The sequence below is a fragment of the Habropoda laboriosa genome, unplaced genomic scaffold (genome assembly GCF_001263275.1).
Source record: "Habropoda laboriosa isolate 0110345459 unplaced genomic scaffold, ASM126327v1 scaffold816, whole genome shotgun sequence".
Classification (NCBI taxonomy): Eukaryota; Metazoa; Arthropoda; class Insecta; order Hymenoptera; family Apidae; genus Habropoda; species Habropoda laboriosa.
This window is the reverse complement of record NW_017101002.1, coordinates 103,315-113,007: the sequence shown is the minus strand read 5'-3', so window position 1 is coordinate 113,007 and position 9,693 is coordinate 103,315. Positions and strand designations below refer to the sequence as shown.

At 33.0% G+C, this 9,693-nt stretch overlaps 3 protein-coding genes across 4 annotated transcripts in view; all 3 read right to left on the bottom strand.

Moving 5' to 3' along the window:
* The window catches only part of LOC108577735, a 5,440-nt gene extending 5,215 nt beyond the window's left edge, over positions 1-225 (bottom strand). The window contains exon 1 of the mRNA XM_017940927.1: positions 49-225. Within this exon, the coding sequence (XP_017796416.1) occupies positions 49-114 (66 nt within the window). The 5' untranslated portion in view covers positions 115-225. The remainder of the gene's footprint in view (positions 1-48) is intronic.
* A 592-nt stretch (positions 226-817) lies between these two features.
* On the bottom strand, positions 818-3,216 carry LOC108577824 (probable ATP-dependent RNA helicase DDX55 homolog). Its single transcript, XM_017941032.1, is given in 7 exon segments — positions 818-859; positions 948-1,635; positions 1,738-1,940; positions 1,942-2,301; positions 2,380-2,652; positions 2,740-2,847; positions 3,009-3,216. Coding segments are annotated over 7 exon segments (1,773 nt in total). The 5' UTR covers positions 3,108-3,216.
* A 2,215-nt stretch (positions 3,217-5,431) lies between these two features.
* LOC108577766 (ataxin-2 homolog) lies at positions 5,432-9,613 on the bottom strand. 2 transcript variants are annotated; one of them, XM_017940965.1, is made up of 9 exons: positions 8,909-9,613; positions 8,625-8,733; positions 8,150-8,476; positions 7,830-8,066; positions 7,419-7,746; positions 7,010-7,335; positions 6,351-6,923; positions 6,095-6,275; positions 5,432-5,970 (listed from the first exon to the last, which is right to left on the bottom strand). In XM_017940965.1, exons 1-9 carry the CDS (start codon positions 8,944-8,946, stop codon positions 5,432-5,434), a joined length of 2,658 nt encoding a protein of 885 aa, XP_017796454.1. In that variant the 5' UTR covers positions 8,947-9,613. The 2 variants fall into 2 exon arrangements, with proteins under 2 accessions (XP_017796454.1, XP_017796455.1); XM_017940966.1 differs by having other exon boundaries at positions 6,107-6,275.
* Between the last annotated feature and the right edge of the window lie 80 nt (positions 9,614-9,693).

Sequence of the window (9,693 nt, the reverse complement as noted above, 5' to 3'; positions counted from 1 at the left end):
TGAAAAAAATAATTTTTTAAATATACTTTTAAATAATTAAAATCCTACCTTTCTTTTTCGATTTTCCAATTCTAACAGCCATTTTGGACGATCATTTGTGTCTGTATCATTCATTTTCAATTAATTCTTTTAAGGATTAATATTTATAACTATAATTTTTTATACAGAAAGCATTAAAACTGAATAAAGTAAAAGTGTTTTGCAGTTACTTGACACTTGTACAGATGTGTGACTCACCACTATGGCTCACCAAAGACCAGTGCTTATGTTTTCCCCTTCTACCACGCTTAACGCTAAGTGGGGCCCACTCACATACTCTTTCTTCAAAAAGATTTCACATATACACATACTATATAACATGCGTGTTCTTCACAGTGGTACTCAGCAAGTGTTATCATTCTATGAAGGAACCAATTTTATTATTCAATTTAGATTACTATTTTTATTTTTGTTTAATGTATGAAATATTTGTTTATAAACCATATTTTCTGTTTAATTTTCATGAAAACATGTAATTTTGAAAAGAAGTTCAAATACACATATCAAAAGTAGCAATCTATTACAATTTGAGTACCACTGTTGTATGAGCAAATCAAATACATATGAAGGTAGTATGGATACCTTAAAGATTCCACTACATGTTTTTTTATTTGTATACCAGATAACTCACGTAAAATGATCGGAAAGGCTTATTTAAACATAACGATACTATGTAATGTTTACCTTCTTGTTTTATTAGATGATAATTTGTTGTATATACAAATGTACAAAAAAGTATTGTGTAGTAAAATTGTATTTAAGAACTCTATTGAATTTTTCAATCAATTCCAAAAGCAGTGTCAAATTCTTCTTGAGAAATCTAAAACAATTACCGTAATTATTAAGAATAAATATAAATATTTATTGTACGTAAATTTTTATTTAAAAAATTATTTTAGCAAAAATACCTTTTTCTTTTTTAATTTCTTAATTAATGCTATGTCTTTTGCCAATTCCTCGATATCTTGTTCATTTATCTTCCTTTTTTGTTTTTTTGTAGAGTTTACGGAAACTTGTTTCAGCTTTTTCTCTTTTCGTTTTTTGCGATTTTCTTGTTTTTCCAGCTTTCTCTTTTTAGTTTCAGACCATGGTTCAGTTTGTTTACGTTTACGTTTGTGCGCCTTAGGCCATACTCCGCTATCTTCAAAAATTTTCAATTTTTCTAAACGATTTTTTTCTTTTTGTTTATTTGAATAAGTAATTGAATTAATATCAATATTTTCTTGTTCAAAGGATGACACATCTTTTCCTTTAAGCTCGGGCATACGAGGCATTCGCAGTAAACCAAAACTCATTGCAAGCTTTCCTAGATCAATATCTTTCAATCTTAATATTAAATTACATTCATGTTTATTGTACGCTTGGATATATGATACAAATGCTCTGTTGGCTTTATCAAAGAGAAGTCGATCGTGCTTTTGTAAATCTTTCATGCATTTCAAACACTTCTCATACGATATCATACATGGTTCCAAAATTATTTTTTCTAGGTCTACTTTTTGATTTCTTTTGATAAAATCTACATAAGCATCTTCTGTTTCTAAGAGAAATAATAATGCATTCCCTTCATTGCCAATTCTAGCAGTTCTACCACATCTGAAGAAAATAAATAATAAATTATAACAAAGTTTTAAGTAATAATTATTGTGAAAGATAACCAAGTAGTATATGTAGGAACATATTTAAAATTACTCTCACCTATGAACAAAACTACTAGCTGAACAGGGAGGATCATATTGTAATACCCAATCTACTTCTGAAATATCAATGCCACGAGCCATTACATCCGTGCAAATTAAAATGCCACTTTTTACGCGACGAAATTCATTAAATACTTTATACCGCTTGTTTTTCATTTTACCATGAATTGCAAATACTTGCACTGATGGCAACATTAACTTACGCTTGTATAACATGACTAAAATAATCAACACATGCACAGGTAGATAAAAAAATCATATATTTTTTATTAGTTCCTTCACGTTGAATAAAATCTATCATTATAGATAATTTGTACTCAGTGTTGACAATGACATAATTATTTTTTAAATTTGATGGTGTAGAAATATTTGCTTTCTCTTTAACAGTTATTAAAGCAGGATTTCTAAGTCCTGCTCTTATTAACTGCTGCAATTCCTTTGTTTGAGTAGCAGAAAATAAACCTGTTCTTCTAAGACGTGGTAAATAACTTAATATTGTATCCAATGTTGCAGAAAACCCTAGATCCAGTAATCTATCTGCTTCATCTAGGATCAGTATTTCCTATAACATATCTAAGATTTAATTAAAGAAATTTATTATTATGAAGTAGTTTTATATTTAATATTTCAAAACTATTACCAAAGATTTGACACGCATTGCCATATTTATACTTTTACAATTAGAAAATATATCTTCCAATCTACCAGGTGTTGCTACAATTATATTTGCAGCTGCTTTAAGTTTCTCTGCATCTTCTGTAATGGTTGCACCACCAACAAGTAACACTTGTTTCAAATCTGGAATATTATTGAGAAATTTTTGCAAAACTTCATTTATTTGTACAGCTAGTTCTCTTGTAGGACTAATTATTATTGCTCCAACTTCTGTAGGTTTCCATTTTTCTTTTCGTTTCTAGTTTGAATACGAAAAATTGTATGATATTTATTTTATTTACATTGAAGAAATATTAATTAAGGAAAATTAGATTTTATATAGCACCTGCAGTATTTCTAACAGTGGAACTAAAAAGGCAATCGTTTTTCCACTGCCTGTTACTGCTTCTGCAGCAACATCTTTTCCTTTTAATAATAATGGTATTGAAGCTGCCTGCATAAAATTATAAAGAGCTGTATATTTTTTAAGTGTTAATTATTTTAAATTGTAAACAAGATATCATTTTGATGTTGAGAATGACACTAATATTAATTAATAAACAAATAACATGAAAATTATAAATGAGTTTTTTATAAATTTTTGTAATATATTACCTGAACGGGTGTCATATGAGAAAATTTTAATTCCTCAATAGTTTTCAATATAGAGTTGCTTAAAGACACCTCTAGCTCTGTCCAATTTTGTGTTTTCATTATAAACTTAAAACGTTTAGTTTTAAAATTTAATATTACTTATTCTTTAAGTCAAGGAATTAAAAAGTACAGAAGTTCTAAATATTACGTCTTTTTATACCACTTTGATTTTTTCAGGTTATGTTCAACACTCTACTATTGGTACAGATTACAATACTAGTTAGATAATTCTTAATACGATTATCTTGATGAATTTTATTAAGATTATCTTAATATTATGCATATCGCGAATGTTGTTTTTTAAATGTTTTTAATATTTCTGAAAAATGTATTAAATTTATTTGAAATATGTAAAATGGAATTTAAGGTACAACTGCAAAAAGAAATCGTATATAATTATGAATACCTTTTCTTTACTGTATAATAAAAAGTATATGAGAAATTTTTGTGGTTGAAACTTAAAGATTAACAACCCCGGAGGAAGTTGGAAAAATTAAATTACCATGTGCACATTGGCTTTTAACGCATTGACTTTATTTTGATGTTTTTTTAAATCTCTTCGATATAAAATTTGTGTCTAACGATGCCACACACTCAACTATCTCTCAAATAAGGATCATCCTTGCCTTCATTTCTCTTATATACACGACTAGGTCTAAGGCCGTAATTCAACTTGTCTTTTTCAATGCCATAGCATCTGACAGTATTTGTTTATACATAAGAGGTACGCGATTTGATTAAAATGTTTCAACAATTTTAAACATTTGACATAATAGATTCTTCACAGTCTAGTGGACAATAAAATATTGTTGTTACTTTTGTTGTAGAATTTTCTCGATATTTGTTTTCTCATTTGTAATATGTATTATTCATAAAAAAAAGTTGTAATTCATATATAAGAAGATTACATAGATTACACAGTATTTATATAAATTACGTATAACTTTAAAGTAGTCCAATATTATAGTGAAAATTTGATTTTAAAATTAAATAAACTTAATATAATCTTCTCTACTGTTGTATTATTTTTGAATCAGTATCTTTGCTTGTACCAATTTGAATAAAAATATAAAATCTGTAAACATTATTGCAAATATATTATCAAATAACATTGAAATTTTATATTTTAAATCACTAAACAAGAACTAATACATTTGTACCTCTTTATATACACAGATGCTTCTCTGTCACGACAATTATCGGGTCGTTTTAAACGACGTTATTTGTCGGACCCTTTTGTCTCTTATACATTTTTCCTAATTTGACTTACTCTTTGCTTCGAGGATCTTATGTATCAGCATCTCATAACAAAATCCATCATCAACAAACTGCAAAATTTGGAACTTCGTCTCAATTATTTTGCTATCCTGTTATTCAACTTTGCATAACCGAACGCAATTTAATCAAATTTAGAGGAGTTACATCGATCTGTTTCTGTGCTTCTTGTTCACTGCAGTGAAATATCAAATATGAAAGCGCGAGCAGAAAAATATGTCATACCTTCTATTTCGTACATCGTTCCAATAATTACTTTGTGTAAAAAAAAATTTTTTACTCGCGTGTTGTTCATAATTACTCCGTTTTTAGGTTCTCGGATCTTTGAAGATACGTACACCATCAGACTATCGGATAACACTCTGTATCAACCTTGCAGGTTGAATTTTGGCTTAATAAATGTTTACAAAGTAGTGCGAACTACAATAATCAAAAGTGAAATTTCTTTAATTTTAATATTTCTTGCAGCATTTTATAGTCACAGTCCCTCGTTTCTTTTCTAATATATTGTATAGGCACCACCTATCAATATACAATTTGTTTGTTTGCCAATTTTCTTTTTACATTTCGTATATTTCTATAAATCAATTTTAAAAATCATATTCATTTTTTTGTTGTAACATTTAAATTAATAACATAGCAGTACACGGTGGTAAATTGCATACCGAAATCTGTCTCATGTAATTAAGATTTAAATATAACTTGAGGGACTAAATATCAACGTGGGTTTTCTATAATTCACTAACCCACTTAAAAGTCACTTTCAAGATGATCAGCACTTCACACTTTACATTATTACAATTTTATCTTTTTTATGTTGTAAAAATTATGAGTATTATTTGAATTAAATTAGAAAAAAAAAAAATTGTTTTGTCTGGAATGATATTGATATTATCAAGAAAAAAAAAAGTAATATCTAAATATTAAAGCAAAAAGGGATGGAATTTGTAAGATTCTTTATAGATACGTCAATGAATGGTTACAAGCGATAAATGAAAGTCTTTTCAAGTGCCTAATGCCATCATGAAAGTAACTTGAATTTGTAAACTTTATTCTACCTCTGCAGAATACTAGTAGTTTTCTCTTTCTTCATCCATTTCAGATTGCAGCTACTGATTGTGCGGTAAAATCACTGGTATAGTTTGCTGCGCTCCTGGAGGTGGTTGCGGCGGTAGGTATTGCATGTGCTGCGGTGGTATCGGTATATGAGGAGGAATTATAGGACACATTATTGGATAACTTGGAGCATGGCCTTGAGGAGGTGGTGGAGGATATGTGGGTTGTGGAGTACCAGGAGGATTGTAAGTGCCTGGTGTGTGTGGTGGATTAGGATTAGCTGGAGAAGGGGTTTGACTTGGTGGTTGTTGAGCAACGTGAGGGTGTGGATGTGTATGTGGACCCATGTACTGAATACCAGGAGCCTGCGGTCCTGGTGAGTCATGATGATGATAAGGTGTAGCCATATGTGGCGGTGGTGGTGGTGCCTGAACCATGCGTACCATCTGTTGATATGCCGGTTGGCCAGGGTAAGGCACCTGGAATGGTGGGTGTAGAGGGGCCGGTGCCATTAAAGGCTGTCCAGTTGCCGCTACCACTTGCATTTGAGAAGCTATATCTTGCGCACGATGTTGCGCGTGCATCACTGGTACTGAAATAACCAGAATAGAATGTAACTTATGTTCCTATTTTACACAAAAATTCTTTGTGTTTCTTGAAGTGATACTAGATAATAATTGTTAATAAGTAGAAAATTGAAAATAAGATGCGGATACCTAGATACTGACCCTTCCGGAACCTTGTCACAGGTTGAGTCGGTGGTTGAGTGAACGCAGTTGGTGGTTGGCTAGTCATTACGTATGCTGGCATAACTACTGTTGTAGGCATTGTTGCCCCAGTATATTGTGGTGTTTGTGGAGTGTGTGGTCTACTCGGTGTTGGTGTACTTGGAGATCGCTAAAATAACATATTTATATTATAATTTATCATTTAATTATTGTTAAATTTTGTATTAAATAATTACCAGCTTACCGGTGTGAAAGGTTTAGTGTTTGGATTAAATTCTTTAGCATTTGGATTTAACGTTGATTTTTTGAAAGCCGTCGTAATTTTGTCAACAGTTGGTTCTTGTGGAGCTTGGGATGCAGTGGGTGTATTTGTAGGAGTTTGTTGTTGTTGTTGCGGTTGTTGTTGCTGCTGTTGCTGTTGTGGTTGAGGAGGACTTGTAGGTCGCACGGGTAATGGACCTGGTGGTGGTTTACTAGTGACCACAGTTTCTTCTTGAACAGGTTGATTTTGATGCTGCTGCTGCTGTTGTGGTTGTTGTTGCTGCTGCTGCTGCTGCTGCTGTTGTTGTTGTTGTGGGGGACTTGGATGTTGCTGCTGAGGTTGTTGCTGCGATTGCTGTGGTGTTGTGTGCTGATGAGGCGACTGATGATGTGTCTGAGTAATTTGAGGTGATGAATGAGAATCCTGTTGGTGTTGATGCTGTTGCTTTCTGGTAACTGGCGGTGTATCTTGTGATGGTGTTTCTGCTAACTTGAAATCTGAACCAAATTGCCTCAGCTCTGAATGTTGTTCTTCTCTACTACGTGGCGTTGGAACCTTTAACAATGTTTACATTTTGTAACTTTGTATAAATCAAACACCTTAAATTCGAGAGTACTCTAATTCTGCAATTAAAATATTACCTTTCTGTGATCTGATTTATGAGAAACTATCTCACATCGTTGCCCCTCCACTGAATTTTGCTGCTGTAACTGACCATGCTGTTGATGGGATGATTGTTGTTGTTGTTGTTGTTGTTGTTGTTGTTGATGAGAAGCAGCAACATTCGTTTGTGGAAATGGTGCTGGTGGTGCTTTATCGGCTTGATATACTTGTTGCCTGCCAGGGCGTTCGCGTTTTTCTGTGTTTATTTTAGATGATTGCGCTTGTTGCTGTTGTTGCGGGAATCCGACTTGCGGTACAGAAGGAGCAGCTTGAGATTGTGATTGTGTTTGCTGCATCACAGGTACTACAAATACGAATATACAATTATTAATATACAATTATTCATTTCATTAATTAATGTTTTTCGTAAACATTATTTTTTAATACCTGGTGGTGGTGGTTGTGTTGCTGGTGGAGGCGCAAATGGTGGTGGAGGATTGTTGTATGTAACGACCACTCCACTGGGTGGCATTCCCATATTTAAAGATACCGAATGTTGCACCGAGGGGTGAGCGCTTTGCATTCCAATAGGAATATTTGAAGATGGAGGAATGTTTACATTTACACTGGATGGAGGCTGCTGATTGAAAACATTTTTATTCGTGGCTGCGGGTCCTGGTGAAGGTGGAGGTTCACTAGATCTCATCAGTTTTCCAGTACTTCCATTTTTCTTCTTCAGTGGAGGTGGAATATATTTACCTTCATTGGGTCTTACCTAAAATCATGTGTGATTAATACAAGATAGCTAAATTTACACCTCTTTTTTTATATAATTATGACAATAGCATTAAACTGCACCACAGCTGCAAATCTTTCCTCTTCATCACCATTTTCGAGTTCTAATCTCGCCTTATGATTTGGTTGTGACTCTATTTCATTTGCTATTTCCGCAGCTTTTTGTTCTTGCTCTTTGTAATCTTTTGTATCTTTCCTTTGTAGCGGTAATGTGTAAGCAGCCAAAGTTGGCTCATATGTTGTTTGAACTCCATATTTTTGTTCATTTTTACGAAACATGTCATTAGCATCCCACCCATTCTAAAATTAATTGCATATAAATATTGAAATGTATTATTTATGTATTCAATTTTATTTCTTTGTTACTACAAAAAGTTACTTACAGTGGTTCCATCTAATTCTAAGTCATCTCCATTCATAGTGGCAGGAGGAGCATCCCAAGGTTCCAATTCTTTTTCACCAATTAGACCATTATATTTACTAATAACAGTGTCTGTTCTGAACGTATCACGTATAGCATAATCTAAATCAACATCCTTGGCAGACATAGTAATAATATCTTGTGGTTTAAAAATTAATTTCTCTACTACATTTTCCACACTTATTTTCCCTGAACCTTCTACACGATGTGCCATTTCTAAGACAACATCAAATTGACTCGAGAAGGTGCGAAAAATACCTTCATATATTGAACCATTCAATGTCTGAATCTACAATAATATAACAGCACTATAATATTCATTAAAAAGCTTAAAAAAAGAATACAAACAACAAATTGTATATCATATGTATTCACTAATAAATAAATTTATGATAAAAATGTACAAAGCTTTCTTGTCTATCAAATAATTCTAGTACCTGTACAATGTTGCCAACATGACTGGTTATTGCATGCATGAAATGAGCATTATTATATACACCTTCAGCAGCAACACATCTTTCCTGTGGACCACGAGCACGAGGTGATCTAAAAATAAAATCATATTTGTAAACAGATTTAGAATTATAATTTCTAAACATTAACAGTGAAAAAAATTAAAGAGAAATATTCGAAATCTATTTACTGTAAAAGCAAGTAAAAAAAAAAGTGGAATAAAAGAAGATAGGTAATGAAATAGTAAGGAAACAGAAGAGGACAATACCTATTGGTATTTGAACGATTCTTTCTTTTGCTATTCATTTTGCCACTCGACGAGGATTCTTCGCCAGTGGTTGATGGATCTCTGCCGCCGGTTTGTTGCGGACCTTCTCGTTTCCTAGTGGGGACCGGAATTTTGACTAATTTCCCGGTGACTACTCAACGTTAAAAAATATTTTCGATCGAATATCCCTGCGTAGGGGAATACTGAGAATACTGTCCAGCCACGAGCTCCTCGTTAGATATTTAAGACTTTAATTTCAAACCTTTTTCGACCCCAAAATGAATGACAGGAGGCCGTATTGGCTGTAACAACTATCAACATTCACAATCGCTTTCCGAGTCACGATCGTTTATAGGTTATGCGCCAATTCTACAGTTATCTAAACACTCGTTTGCAAAAGTCTAGCGCGTGCGTGACTTTCGAGTTTTGACAGACACAAAAGTGTAAGCAAAGAAAGCAGGAACACTGTATTCTCGAGGAGACGTACAGGGGAACACGGTCTGCTCGACACACGATATCTTGCTGGTGCGTGACGTAACTCCGTTCTCTTTACGCAGGAAATCACATTAATGGAATTTCGCGTTGACGGAGCTAGGAAACGAACGACGGTAGCTCCAAATAATGATTTTGGCCACGATATTATATTTCTATTTAATTAATCAACATGTGGTAAACGATAAAACTTAGCACAAGTCGCCTGATCAGCTTGATCCCGGTGACTGTCGGATACAGTCGCCACCTAGTGAGAAATTAATCGAGATTTTGATAAAGATCATCCGCAATTC

Coding starts and splice junctions, on each gene's coding strand:
- LOC108577766 (XM_017940965.1), bottom strand. CDS start 8,946: ATGAATAGCAAAAGAAAGAATCGTTCAAATACCAATAG. Junction 8,067..8,149: donor TAGAATTAGATGGAACCACT/GTAAGTAACTTT, acceptor AATTAATTTTAG/AATGGGTGGGATGCTAATGA. Junction 5,971..6,094: donor CCGGAAGGGTCAGTATCTAG/GTATCCGCATCT, acceptor TGGTTATTTCAG/TACCAGTGATGCACGCGCAA.